Here is a 15702-nt window from a genome sequence, read left to right on the forward strand (position 1 = left end):
CTGATGTGAAAATTCCTAGCATATTAAAAATGTATGCTAGTCAGACTTGGAATGGGACCTTTATCTTTTGTGGGCAAGTGATCTACCAACTGAGCTGTCCAAGAATGATTCCTGACCCTGCTCGCAGCTTTACTTGCACCAGTACCTCATCTCCTACCTACCAAGCTTCACAGGTGTTTTTCTGCAAAACTTGCGTGACTAACATACATGGAAAAAAGAATATTGCAGAGACTTCGCTAGGCTAGAGCCTGGGGATTGTTTCAGAATGAAGTTTTCACTCTTGTGTTGGAGTGTGTTCTGATTTGAAACTCCATGATACTTACTGATGAGAATGTATACAGAAAAGATTATAATTTGGATGATACTGTGTTTGCCAGGCTATTTTTATAATAAGATCAATTGCCAATTTTAGGATATAAAAATCAGTAACATAAAAAGTCTTACATATTTTCATCAATGACATAGCACAGTGAGGTAAAATGATTCATTTCTCTTAAAAACACGTATTACATGTAACATCTGTTTAAGCGATTAGTATTGCTTCGTAATAGAGTTAGCATTTAGAGAAATTTGTTATTAAATTTATGTATTATTGATATGTCATGAAGAATATGGTTTTAGAAGAAAAAATAATTTGAAATGAAATAATTATGTATCAGTACTCTGCCATACAACTTTGTTACTCTAGGAAACAAAACGTTGGGTAGAAAATTAAGTTGATTTTTGTTGTTGATCACTAGTTGTATATAATAGGCAAGCTTTTAAATAATGGAATAAAGTAAGCAAATACAGATTTGTACTTTGTGGGTATGCAACAAAATATAAATTTTAATTATGTAAACATAGCTGTTATATAAACATCTTAATGTCTAAGTTTGATGTGTTACCTGCAACATATAACTATCCAACTAAATTCCCCTGTAATTTGCTTGTAAATGGCTAAGGTGTAATGTAAGTTACATTACTGTTTCTATCTCCACATTTAACATGAGTCAAAAACTGGAATAGGACTTTATTTTGTGACAGTTAACTGTGTACATTATTGCATTTGCTGCCTCCACCAAATTTCATTTGAGAGGATAATATAATAAAATCTCAACTTTGAAGTGTGTGCTTTTTACATCTGTATTTTTTTAAACAAGAAAACACAATTTGGCTGTCATTTTGTAACAGGGCTGGCTGCCACAGTGCGGGTCCTGTATTAGACAGTCAAAATGTATGGAATAGTAGAGAAGATCTGTCTAATATGGCAGCTTACAACAAGAGAAAAAATATAAGAAAATCTGTTCGCTGCCAGTCAATGCCAGCCACATCAAATGTTACAAGTTGCCAGGTAAATAAATAGACAGTAATCAAATCATGAATAATATTTCAGTGTGTATATATTGCTGGTGTGTATTTAGCATGCCCTTTTAAAGAAATTTGGGATAGTATTTATCATGAATATAGATCAAAGAAAAAAGATCAAATTACATGAAGCATAGTGGGCAGTCAACTTAATCAAACTAGTATACATGCCACATCTACATCTCTTTATCACAAATAATAATTTAATTTGTTGTCAGATGGAAGCTTTCATTCTACTTTTTGTGTTATTGTCACCACATGTCACAGAATTATGAAGAAATTTCAAGAAAAGTTTATCTTGTTTAGCAGTGTTTTTGTTCTGCCTACCTGTGACACAACATCTCCACTATATGGTCAGTAGTACTCTACCCTTGTCATAATATTGTCTTTATTCTATCCTGGATTTTCCACTGTTTGATTTTACCTTTGATTCATTTATTCATACATCATGTACTGTGAATCCAATCATGAAAGAGAGTCTCCAGGGATGTGGAACAAGACAAATTGTAAATTAGCAGGCAGAAGAAGACAATGTTGGCAACTTATATAATATATACTAACATCAGATTATGACTAATGCTAGTCTGCTCGCACAGACAACTGTGGGAGTTACTTCTAGATCATTTTATATATGTAATTTGGGAGATAAAACTATTTTTTTTCGAGAGCAACTGCTGTTTCCCTTAAACTACTCAGCTGCTGTTCTTTATTTAATACTTCAAAACAAAGCCTTATTCAATTTTCCACTGCCCACTGCCTGAAATGTGTACTGCATTTACTCGAATCTAAGCCGCATTCGAATCTAAGCCGCATCTGAAAAATGAGACTCGAAATAAAGGAAAAAAAAAATTTCCCGTATCTAAGCTGCGCCTGAAATTTGAGTCTGATAAGTGCCGTTCTCTTTGTTATAGATGTTTACGTCACTCCAAGCTGAAAATGCATTCGGCCCTATTGCACTGTGTCATGCATTGTTTGTTGCATTCTGATAATGAGCGTTTACGACCTGTCGCCTCTCACGGCATGGCTTGCTTTTGTGCATGCTAACGCTGTTTACAATAAATAAATAAATAAATAAATTTTAAAAAAAAGGGAGAGGAATCGTCTAATTAGCGAAACAATGGCAAGAGACTGCTATTTGTTGTTACTTACACTGCTGCTTTCTTTGATAATGATCAACAAGAACCAAATAATAGACTGCGTATGATAGAAGATGTTCTGAACGAGAGTCTAGTGAAAATTTTTTTCTGTTTGAAAATCTTTGCAGACGCCTCTGTAGTACATTACATTCTGCACATTAATTAGAGTCATCTTAGATTTAAAAATCTAGTTAATTGCCGTGCTTCATTTCTGACTGTATCACTATTAGGCATAAGAATAATATGAAAATGAACATGACATGATATGTATATTCTTCCACGTTTGCTGTTGTCACGCTCTAGTTTCATAGTTTATTAGGCAGTCAGGATTTAAATGAGATAGCAGCACACAAAGAATACATGGCAAAATGTTTATATTCGTGTTATTCTTATGGTGAAGAGAATACTGCATGTGATTCACAATTCATAAAAGTTCCTATTACCAACCATGTCTTCTCTTAGGTAGGAAAAAATTCAGAACGTAGAGTTGGCCATATTGACAAACATCCCAAACGGTTTTGCCAGTCGGATTTTCGTAGTACATTGAAATGCTGCTACATTCGAAGATGAACAATATGGAATATGTATTTACTTCGTTGGATAATGTATGAAAATGCAGTGGTTGAAACTCGGGGTGGAGAAAAAAAGCTCGTTTTCCACCTTTTTTTAAATTTATTTACTGACGCAGAGGTTTTGGCGCCAGTATTAATCTTTGTGCCTGCAAAGCATGCCTGTGTAGTGCTACATATATTCGACGGCAGAAGTTAGTTGTGGCGGCACCTACCAACATTTTTCAGAACTTCACTTACTTTGCACTCGATTCTAAGCCGCAGGCGGTTTTTTGGATTAAAAAAAAGAAAAAAAAAAAAAAAAGAAAAAAGAAAAAAGTGCGGCTTAGATTCGAGTAAATACGGTACACTGGCATCTTCTTTTCAAGGTTTAGCCTGTTGCCTGTTCCAGATTCACAAACAAAATCATCCTCATCTATTTTGAGGTCTTCCAGTATCTCTTTTCCCATTTGTCTTGTAGTTCAGGATTCTTCTGGGGAATTCTGTCACCTGACATTCTCATGAGGTGTTGTAAACTTGAAACAAAAAGGTCTCACTGACACTACTTCCTGAGGCTCATGTAGAGGCAGTACATGCTCAATTGCTGCACCATCTGCAAAGGCTTAATGATTCATATGTGTGTGAGCACTGGAGCAACTAATTTTTTGTCTGGGGAGCTAATGGTGGTGAATTATGAAATTTCTGGATACGTGAGTCTAATGGATTGTCTTCAGTGGCTTAGGAAAAATTAACTGAATTTAATGAAATACTCATGAATTTAACATCATCTCTTTCAAAGCTGCTATCTTCAGGGAACTAAATATCATGTGCCTTCATTTTATGCTTATTAATGCTCTAAATTGCCCTTGATGTTTTCTTGGAAGATTTGACTTATTGTGTTTAGTACATGGTTGCAGCCTCCATGATGGCATACTGAAGAATTCTGCAACATTGTTTGTAGTATTCCTTTAAGTCATAATTAGAGCTAGCTCTCTCTATTAAATAAGTCTCTGTGTACCAGGCCCAAGGTTTATTGATCTTAGGTGTTAGCGACCATTTCTTTGAACTTCCACTGTAATTGCCCTGATATGTTGCAGATGAAAACTGGATTCATAGTGTATAAGAGGTACCCAATAAGTAATGCAACACATCTTTTTTTTCTCAGCCAGTTTCAATAGGAAATATGTGGAATTTGTTGTGGAAAATCATGAAATATTCCTAGTTCAGCCCCTATAGTTGTATGAAGTTCAAATAGGTGGTGGCACTATACATAGTCTTCAAAATTGGCGTCTGTAATTGAGGTGTGTCCCAGGTGGAGAGCTGTCATTGAGTTTCTTTTGGTGGAGCATCACAAATATTTATAGACATTTTCTATGGAGACCTGGCGGTGTCGAAAAGCATTCTAGGTCACTGGGTGAGGCATGTGTCATCATTTCAAGGTCACGCAAACATGTCTGATGTCCCATGTGCCAGCCATCTGCACATATCTGTGACTCCTGCAGTGGCAGAACATCCGGACTCTCTCATTCAAGGTTATTGACATATCACAATCTAACACCTTGCTGCACAATTAGACATCTCTGTTGGTAGGCTAACACAGTCATCCACCTTTTGGGGTACTCAAAGGAGTGTGCTTGCTGGCTTCTTCACCACCTAACAGAAGACCTTAAAGAGCAACAAAGGACCATTTGTTGTGTGTAATTGCTTGTATGTTACAAGGCTTATTGTGACATTTTTTGTTGAACATCATCACAGGTGATGGAACATGCATTCATTACTTTGAAGTGGAAACAAAACAGCAATCCAAGGAATAGTGCCACAGCCACTCTCCTCTGAAGGAAAAGTTCTAACCCACACCCTACATTAGTAAAGTCATGCCGACAGCCTTCTGGGACTCTGAAGGGGTTATTCTGTTTGATGCCATCCCTCATCATGCAACAATCAACTGGGAAGTGTTTGTGCTATCCTTAGCAGATTGGCATTCCATGATAGTGCAAGGCCTTACACAAGTCTGTGCAACCAAGAGCAGCTCACAAAACTTCATTGGACTGTTCTTCCTCATCCACCCTGCAGCCTAGATATTGCACCTTCTGACTTTCTTGTGGTTGGTCCAATGAAAGATGCACTCTGCAGGGAGCAGTACATGGATGATGGGAGTTACTAATGCAGCAAGACATCGGCTGCAACATCAACCGGTAGAGTTGTTCCGTGTGGCCCTCCCAATAAAGTGGTGTAAGGCCATTGCATTTAATGAAGATTATGTTGAAAAATAAAATTCTGCAGACAAAAGAGTAAGGAATAATATGGTGTATCAGAATCCTGAATAAAACCAACCTGCTTTCAGAATAAAAATGTATTGCATTACTTATTGAATGCTCTTCATAATAAGAATATTTTTAGGGTAGAATTAAACTGGACATATTCTTCACAGAGTTCTTGCCATGTTAAATTTGACCTCCATTGTCTTTGTCAGGAGATATTTCAATAGGCTGTGCCTAATAGCTCACTGAAATATCTCGTGACAGCAATGATGAAGAAAGTCATTGAAAGCCTGAGACTGATTAGTATGACATGGCAAGAACTCTTACTAAATGAACCTGTTATGAAACATGCTGCTCTTCTCTGGATCTTCTTTGTTTCATCTGTTAGTCCTATCTGTAAGGATCTCATACTGAGAAGCAGTATTCAAGTGATGATTGAATGAGTATTTTGTAAGCTACTTCCTTTGTTGATGGATTACATTCCTAAGGATCCCTGCCGTGAATCACAGCCTGCCATCTGCTTTACTTGCAGTTGATTTGATGTGGTTATTCCACTTCATATCACTTTATACACTTACTCCTGGATATTTTATGCAAGTAACTGCTTCCAGTGATGTTCTGCAATTGTGTAATCATACAATAAAGGGTCCCCCTGCCTATGTATTTGAAATACATTATATTTGTTTATTTTGAGGGTCAATTGCCACTCCCTGCACCAAGTGTCGATCCTCTGCAGGTATTTCTACATATTGCTACAATTTTCTAGCCTTGTGACCTCCTTTTGTACAACAGCATCATTCACAAAAAGCATAATGGCATTTCCAATGTTAGCTACCAAATCATTTGTGTATAGTTTGAAAAGTAATGATTCTGTAACACTCCCCTGGGGCAATCCTGAAGTTACTTTTGTATCTGGAGACTTCTGTCTGTTCAGAGTGACCTTCTGTGTTATGTTTGCTGGAAACTCTTCAAGTCAGTCACACAGTTGTAGATTGTTCATTAGGTGGCAGTGTGGAAATGTATTGAATGTCATCCAGAAGTCAAGGAACATAGCATCTACCTGGGAAACTTTATGTAGTGCTTTCTGGGTCTCGTGCATGAACACAATGAGCCATATTTCACATGATCATTGTTTTCAGCACCCATGTTGGTTCCTAAAGAGACTTTTGGCCTTCAGAACTGTCATAATATGTGAGCATAAAATGTGTTCCAAAATGCTGTAAATGGCTGATGTTAGAGATATAGACCTGTAGTTCAGAGCATGTGATTGATAACCCTTCTTGGAAATGGGAATAACATGTGCTTTTTTCCATTCTTGAGGACATACTCTATGTAGAATCATATTGGTATTCTATAAGGTCCAGTGGCCTTCCCCCTGTTGAGCAGTTTAGTTGCTTTTCTATCTGATTGTCACTTATTTCAGTGTCAGTCATTTTGTCCTTTGTGAAATGAATTAATGGAGGCACTGCAGTGTGATCTTTGTCTGTGAAACAGTTTTAGAGAAAGACATTTAATGTGAATATTTCAACCTTTTCTGTGTTGTCCTCTGTCTCAGTGCCACTGTGAGCTAGAGAGTGTCTGGACAAACCACTTTGATCTATTTAGTGAGTTAACATAGGACCAAAACCTGTTAGGATTGTGTGTCAAGTTGGTAGATAGAATTTTACTTTTGAATTTGCTGGACACTTCATGCATGGCTTTCCTTGTGCTAAAGTTGGCTTCCTGTAATTTTTTCTTCTTCCTGTGTGTGTGTGTGAGGTTTTTGCTACATTTCAATTTGCAGTGAGCTCTCTTTGCTTTTGTAGCAGTTTTCTAACAAGGCTGTTGTACCATGTGTGTGTGTGTGTGTGAGGTTTTTGCTACATTTCAATTTGCAGTGAGCTCTCTTTGCTTTTGTAGCAGTTTTCTAACAAGGCTGTTGAACCATGGCGGGTATTTTCCATCCTTCACAACTTTGCTTAGCACTTACCTGTCTGCCACTTTCTGTGTGTAGGGCATGCTTGACCTTGTCATGGGAACCCTACAAATATCCACTAGATAGCAGAGGTTGAGATATTTGCATCTGATACTGTCATAGAATCATCCAAGCCTCTGGTTTAAACTTTCTACTTTGGTCCAAACCAGAGGAACATGATTGGTTCTGGGAATGATACTGGAAAAAGATAGCTCTGCTTGACCCCCATAAATAGAATAGACATAAGGTTTTTTTCCTGAAATTCCCACTATTTTCCTGAGGGTCACTCCATCAATTGCTGAACACTGGAGCTCTCTGTGACAAACAGACCCATCCCCTGTACTTGTCTAAACCTCTCAGGGTGATTGTCCACTGTCCCAACAGGCAAAGCATCCCATGCTGATCAGATGTACCTTCTTCAACAGGTGATACTTCAAACATGTTTTTAAGATGTAAGGGGACAACCTTGTGGCTGGTATCCAGTTTTTCCTTGTGCTCACAGATTCACGACCCCACCAGTGTTTGCCAATCACAATCAGGTAAATGTTGACCAGCCGGTATGTGCAGGTTGAAGCAATAGCATCAGGGATTCCAGGGAATGCTAAAGGCTCCAGAGATGCTAAAGCATTCATCTCAGATGCCCCTATGTCACTGCAGCTCAGGGCAGCAGTCTGAAGCATGATAACTGTCACCAACCCCAGCTTCCAGCTGTTTATGGTCAACAGCCAATTCCCCATGCATCCTTACACAATGAGTGCATTCCCTATCCAAGTGTAATCAATTATTGCCTGAACCACAGGCAATATAACCATAACCTAGGATACTGAACTCACTCAACACAAGTGACTGAAAAATTCATGCATTACAACAGAAATGAATAGAAATACAAAATACTGCTAAAAATGGATACTGTTCACTTCTGCTTGGGAGCCAGTAAGAATAACACCAAACTAAATGAAGTACACAGTCTGTGTACAAACAATAAGGTAGTGCTACTGCTGCTCACTCCATTCTCTAAGGAGGCTGGAGCTCTACTCTAACCAGCAAACCACTGTGATGTGTGCGACAAAGGTTAGTTCCCATTGTACCACTTATTAAGTTGTCTTCTTGTTCTATTCACATACGAAGTGTGGCAAGAATGACTGCTTAAATGCCTCTATACATATGGTAATTATTTGGGTCTTGTCTTCACAATCCTTATGGGGAAATAATAGGAGTCAGGTGTATATCCATAGATTTTTCACTTAATACCAGTCTTTGAAACTTGGTTAGTGTGCTTGAGGGCCACAGTTGGTATCCATTTTTATAAGCATGTAAGTTCATATTTTCCAGCATTTCCATGGTGCTCTCCTGTGCGTGAAACAAATTTGTGACCATTCATGCTGTCCTTCTTTGTTTACCTTCAGTATCTCTAGTTAATTATACTTGGCAAGGGTCCCACACAGTTGAGCAGTATTCTAGGATAGGTCACATAAAAAATTTTTAAGCAATCTCATGAGTTGATTGATTACATTTTCCCAGTATACTACCAATGAAATGAAGTCTTATCATCTGCTTCACCTGTGATTAACACTTGTATATTTGTATGATGTGACTGATAAAGAGTCATTGATATTTTCATCATGGTATATTACATTTTTGCATGTTTTGAAGTGCACAATTTTACATGTCTGAATGTTTGAAGCAAGTTGCCAATCTTTGCACGACTTGGAAATCTTATCAAGATATAACTGAATTTTTGTCCAGTGTTTTTCAAACAGTACCTCATTAAAGACAACTGCATTATCTGCAAAAAGCCTGAGATTTCTATTAATATTTTCTGTGAGGACTTTGATTTACGACTTGAGCACATCCCTTAAACATACCTGTAGCTGCTTTTACATCTGTCAATGACTTTTTATCCAAGTTAACATGCTGCATCCTCCCTATCATGGAATCTTCAATCCATTCAAAAATTTTGATATCCCTGATGACAGTACTTTTGTTAAAAAATGTTGGTCTGATACTGAATAAAATACTTTTTGAAAATCAGGAAATAGTACAGGTATATGATTGTCCTGATCCATGGCTTTCAGAATGTCGTGTGACAAAAGGGCAAGTTGAGTTGTGTGTAATCAATTTTTTGGTATCCAATCTGGTTGATGTAGAGATCAATGTGCTTGAGATACCTCATAATGTGCAAATAAATAGAGGTGCTGTGCAAAGGAATTTATAACATCAGTAGGCAGATCATTTCCAGAAAGAGGGGGGCACACACACACACACACACACACAAACACACACACACACACACACACACACACACACAGTGTAAACACATCAGAAGTTATTTTTTGTATGTCCATCCTTTTGACTGGAGGTCTGGGGGACTACGGCTGTTCACTATTGTAAAACAGTGAAATACCTACAGCCATCCTTGTGCTGTCATTTATTGTGGAGCTACCAGTTCTGGCACTTCACTGCACCATCTTTAGGCCTTAGTTAATTTTAAAGGGGTTATCATGATCCGTATATATGATGCATCAGTGGCCAATATAACTTGTTTACACAGAATATATCTGACTGTGAGGTCATCTCTCCACCCGTCAACAGTTGACGGAGTAGATTTGTTGATTCAACACCAAACCTAACCTCATTTAACAATAATAAATCTGACAGAGGAACATGAGTGAAGAGAGAGACAGCATCCGAACTTGTAAACGTATCAGAGTCATTCAGATGCATTCCCTGTAATCAATGTAAGAAAGCTGCCAAGTTCTTAATGTGATGCTCAAACTAATATACTAGTGGGTTATACAGGATAGCACAGTGTTTTGTTGCATGATATGTCAGAGCACCAGTGCTACTCACAATCAGTCTAAGAGGCATCCCTTCCTTTTGGGCCTTTGGAAGGCTATATGTGCTAGGGGACAGCACAATAAGAATTAATACTCTAGAACAGGAACTTTTCTCCAGGAGACTGTCAGTCATTTCCATAATTTGTTTTGTTGGGCTAGCACTGATCCTGCGATATGCTGAATCAAATAGTAAACACTGATCTTTTGAACATAATCCTACCTGTTCAACACAACTGTAACATTGTCCGTGTCCATGGGTAAAATGTTCCACTCATAAGTGAATGTAATGCAGCCCTTTAATGTTCCTGTCTAGTTTTATTTTTGTAATTTGTGTTTATTGTTGTGGTGAATTAAATATAATTGGATATTTTTTGTTATTGATAATTTTTCTTTTAATTTAACTCAGTTTAGTTTTGAATTTGCTGTTTAGTGATTAGTGCTCAAGAATCAGTTTATTTATCTTCTTATCAATCTAGTTCTGTTCAAGACTCAATTTATTTAGCTTTTTACCATTCTAGCATTTTTGGCATTGTAGTTTTAATTTAAACAATTATATCATATTGTTCAGTTGCTAGAGTAAGATTATTATCTTTTTATATTTTTTTGAGGGTAGATTGTTTCCTACTTTACTTTTCATTCTAGGTTGAAGTTATCACATGAATGGATACAGACTGATGTCTTTTCAATTTTTTGTACTGTAATTGCTGGTTTGCCATAGTTATTACTTGTATTTAAGTTTATGACTTTCGTGATATATTTAATTTCCTTTATTATCTGATTTTGATACTTATCATCTTATATTTTCATAATTTTAGCATTTTTAGTAAAGACACCAATATTTTTAGTTCATCTTTGATTTCCCAAGGTTCTTGTAGAGGCTCCAATTTCTCGTAGTCTAATCCTTGCCAGTGTTTTACTGAAACTAGGTGGATATGGTACTTTTCATGTAATTAAGTTTATTTTTTATTTGAATGTAAAGTTTAATTGCTTTGTTTGTCTTTAGGTGTACTAGGTGGTTAATTGTTAGAATTATTTGTTTAAAAAATTATTTGTTTAAGGTTGATTTAAAGCCTTTAATTGCTTGTTCTTCTGTTACTCATATGAGGATGGTTACTGTTAGTTTAATAACTATAAATTGGTAGGTCTCTACAGACTCACTGTCTTTAATAGTTGGTTATGGTTTCTGTTCTTCTGGTTTATTTTGTTTATTAAATATGATTTATGAATGTATGGGTGGATAAAAAATCTACTACCATGTGATGGCAGGAGAAAACACATATAAAAGTTAAGAAAATGTGCAAGCCTTCAGAGCTACTGGCTCTTGTGCAAGCTTTCAGAGCTTGTGGCTCCATCTTCTGGCAGAAGGGTTGAAGGAAACGAAGAGAAATAACCAAAAAGGACTGGTGAGATTTAGGATATGGGGCGAGTTACAGAAAAGTCATCAAGAACCCTGGCTCAGGGGAGACTTACCGGATGGGATGAGAAGGGAAGACTCCTGTCCATTATGTGTTCCCTGACCTAGCGTTCTGGGTGGCTTCTCTGTAACTTTCCCCATTCCCTAAACCTCACCAGCCCTTTCCCATTATCCCTCTTCCTTTACCTTCAACCCTTCTGTCAGAGGAAGGAGCCACTAACTCTAAAGCTTGCACATTTCCTTAACTTTTATATGTATTTCCTTTTGCAGCCACGTGATGAGTAGATTTTTTTATCAACTCAATTACATTATATTTTCAAAAATGGATTATTTTCATTGATTTTTGAACGTTGTGGTAGATGAAGTTTATTGGTTAATAAGGATCCAATTAATCTAGTGTAGCACTTTGATGGTTCCTTTTGAGATAATTAACTATAGATACTCCCTATTCTTTAAATTTAGCAGGTAAATTAGGTTTATTAAATAGATTTATACCATGATCTTCTTTTAGATTTGTAGTATTAATTTCTTTTAGAGCTGTTTGTACATTGTATATGTATTCTTGGTCTCAACATATTTCTTATTATGGTGGTATATATTCTTCTCTTGGTTATTTGCATGAATATCATCTTTTATTTTTTAAACATTCTTAGTTTGAAATGTGAATTTTTCTTCATTTTATTTTGTTTATGTATTTTAATAAAAGTATTGTCTTGTGGGATGATATGAAGTTCTTCATCTTAGACTGGTGTTTATTTTATGTTTGTTGATTAAATTTTTCTTTGTTTTTGCGTTGAACTCTAATCTTTAGTTTATGTATTTATAGAGTTTTTGCTGAATGGGAACTTCTTAAATTTGAGGATTTTAAAGTGGTAATGACTTTAATTTTACACTGGATATCTCTTATTTTTATATCTTTTCTCAAACACTGAAGTGCCAAAGAATCTGGTATAGGCATGTGTATTCATATACAGAGGTATGTAACAGAGTTTATATGACACGGGATAACTGGGAGATCCAGAAAAACCCAGGAATTTTTTCATCTGGGAGAAAACTAGGAAAAACACAGGAATTTTTTAGGATCGCTGGAATTTTTTGTTTTAGATTTCAGTTAAATTTTTGTAATTTTGACTGGTAATAAACAATACTCTAACAAAGGATATCACTGTACCCCACTCCTGCAGAATAATACTGCAGCATTAAAGTATGAATGCAGAAAAAAAAGGTGCCATATCCAACAACAAAACACAGTGCTCATACAAGTGTCGGCCACCAGCAAAATGTGTCAAAGGCTTTAGGGAGACTATGGAATGCTTCATAACAACAAATTGCCTCTGGTGAGTGTTGTATACGTTAGATTCGTTTGAGCAGTTGTGAACAGGCTCATGCATGTGCGCAGTTGAGTCGGGCATGTGTTGCATCTTCTCCCACTTCTGGCTACAGAACTGTAGCTGTTAGCTGTATAAGCAGTAGCAGCAAGCAGCAAGATGCTACTTGGAAAAATTTTACTGGAACGCGCAACCTACTAGATTCACTGGGGGAAAACCGAGTTATCTGCCCTGTGTGGCAATTACAGGGAGGGGGGGGGGGTCGGGTCGGTCGCCAAATTCATATTCTTGAGGAAAAAAGACCTTGTCTCACAAAGCGCCTAATATCCAGCACATGTTGGTCTATCAATCATTCTTATGATTTTGAAACACGTCCCTGTTGCTGTTTGATCATATTCTGAGTTTATTTCTGGATTAATCATAAGTTGATTTTTGGATGCATGCATGTCTCTGCCAGGGAATCTCCATCACATCTAGAAATAAACTTTCCTGCAGACAGAAGGGGACGGGGCTATACGAGCTCAGTGGAATAAAGGCGAACAGGTGAATGCTGATTGCTGTTTGTTTATGTGTTGACTGGGTTTGTGAATGATCAGCGTTGTTATAATTACCAGCAAAGTCCATAGATTCAGACTACCAGAGTGGGAATAAATGACTAACAGGAATAAAAAATAAGAAAGATTACATATTATCTTCTCGGTGCATCCAAGAAAATGAAATTTTGACAGAAAATTTTTGGCCAAACCACTACACTAGTAAGGGGCAGTTGTACAGACACTGGTAACAGCTGCCTAAGTTGTATTCTTGGAGTAGTGCAGAAAATGTGTTGTACAAACACCTAATAATGCCTAACTGGAGAATATGACACTGACAGCAATAGTTACAGGATTAATGAAGACAAGATTTTTTGTTAGAATGAGGAAGCAGAAGAAATGGGGACATCACACAAAGTATGGAAGAATATGATGATTTCAAATTTATATAAAAATTTCATACTACTATTTTTGGATATCATGCTCGAGAAACTGGAGCATATGAATGAAAAGTGAAACTATTTCCAAACATACAGCTTTTTGCTTGCAGTAGGCCTAACAGGCATTTGATATTGGTACTTCATGAATTATATTCTATTGTGTTATAAAAACGACCCTTTGTACCAAAACAGTCTAATTTATTTGGAATTTATTACAATTTGCTACAATAGTAGATTGACCTATTTCATTTTATCTAGCAGAAAATTGCAAACTACATGTAAACAGATTGAGAAACCACACTATACTCCATTCACCGAAACAAGAGACGTACTGTAAACACGGCAAGGCGCGTGACCACAGCGCTGCTGTCGAGGGGTGTACAAGGCTGGGGCACCAGAAATTAAAAAATGAAAGTCATGTTTTTTATAATTTGGCACCTGAACATGATAAAGTGATCCGAGAACTACCTTCCGACACCTTTATTTACATTACATTAAAATTTATTGTCACTCAAAAAGAGAAATATTTAAGCTTTCAGGAAAAGTTGTTTTTTCGCGTTACTCTATATTCATGTGTGTTGCACAGCAAAATAATTTTATAATTGCCTTCAGTGCTATATGTTGATGACGTCTGCAAATTTTCTGCCCAATAGAGTCAGTAATAGTGAAGCAATGAATTAAAATCTCACGTCTGATATAGAACTTTTACCAAATCATCATCTGAAATATAGTAAGCGACAAACTTTTTCCCTTTAAATTCTTTTGTGGGGTTGTAAGCGAGAAAAGTTTCAGAAGTTATGAATTTAATTTTGTAGTTTGTTCGAATGTGATGGGTGCAACCGTTTGTCTTTTATGAACAATACATTGTGTGGTTCGCAGGCGCGGCGCTCAGTCAGTGTGGCCGCCTCAGTTGCAGGTGTGAGCTCGTTAGTGGGTGTTGTACAGCGACGATTTCAGCATATCTTATGTTCATCTGTAAAGACGCTTGAAAGACTAGTTGTTGATTATTAGAGTAAGTATATGTGTTTGTAGTCATGCTGAGCATTCACTGTTTATGTGTGCATCCAATAGCATCACATGGTTTCTTATTTTATATATTCACTTATTTCATTAGCATCACATACGGCTGTCCTTATTAAGTCATCCACGGATTCAGCGAGCAAGGTCGACGTGTCAGTTTTGAGTCCACCAAAGAAGCGAGCAAAAAAGAAATCATTAAGTTCTGAGAAGCACATGGTGCTTAATGTGTATAAAACGGAACTTTTACATCCAGAGCAGTCGATGAGTGATATTGTTTCGAAAACAGCTGCAGCTACAGGTGTTGGACGTTCTTCAGTGTATCGTGTGATAAGTGAGTACAAGGCCACACACTCTTTGAAGTCTACCAAGAAAGGAAAATTACGACAAACTTTCTGAAAATGTTGATGACTTCGATAGAAATGTGATACAAAGGAAAGTACATGAATTTTTTTTTCGTAACGAATTGCCATCAATTGACAAAGTGGTTACAGTCATGAATGAAGATGCAGATCTGGCCAATTTTCAGAGAACTACATTTTAAAAGTTATTGAGAGAAATGAATTTCATATATGTCTGGCGTGCACGCGATAGCATGCTAATAGACAGGGATGACATCTTCTTATGGAGGCGGCGTTATCTTCGAACCATTAAATGGTTGCGAGATGAAGGCAGACCCATATACTATTTGGACGAGACGTGGGTTAACGCAGGACATACCTGAAGTTATGTCTGGGTAGATGACACTATAAATTCCTCAAAACGAGCGTTTCTGTCCGGGTTATCCACCGGAAGCAAGGGCCCATCAGGTAAAGGGAAACGTCTGATTATCGCACACATTGGCAGCAAAGCAGGGTTCGTTGAAGGATGTTTGTGGACTTTCGAAT

General features: G+C 37.0%; 1 protein-coding gene across 1 annotated transcript in view; it reads left to right on the plus strand.

Annotated features, from left to right (window-relative positions):
* Positions 1-1177: 1177 nt before the first annotated feature.
* Positions 1178-15702, plus strand: part of LOC126092290 (uncharacterized) — a 93184-nt gene continuing 78659 nt past the window's right edge. Inside the window, exon 1 of the mRNA XM_049907809.1 lies at positions 1178-1333. Within this exon, the coding sequence (XP_049763766.1) occupies positions 1247-1333 (87 nt within the window). The 5' untranslated portion in view covers positions 1178-1246. The remainder of the gene's footprint in view (positions 1334-15702) is intronic.

The sequence above is a fragment of the Schistocerca cancellata genome, chromosome 7, assembly GCF_023864275.1.
Source record: "Schistocerca cancellata isolate TAMUIC-IGC-003103 chromosome 7, iqSchCanc2.1, whole genome shotgun sequence".
Classification (NCBI taxonomy): domain Eukaryota; kingdom Metazoa; phylum Arthropoda; class Insecta; order Orthoptera; family Acrididae; genus Schistocerca; species Schistocerca cancellata.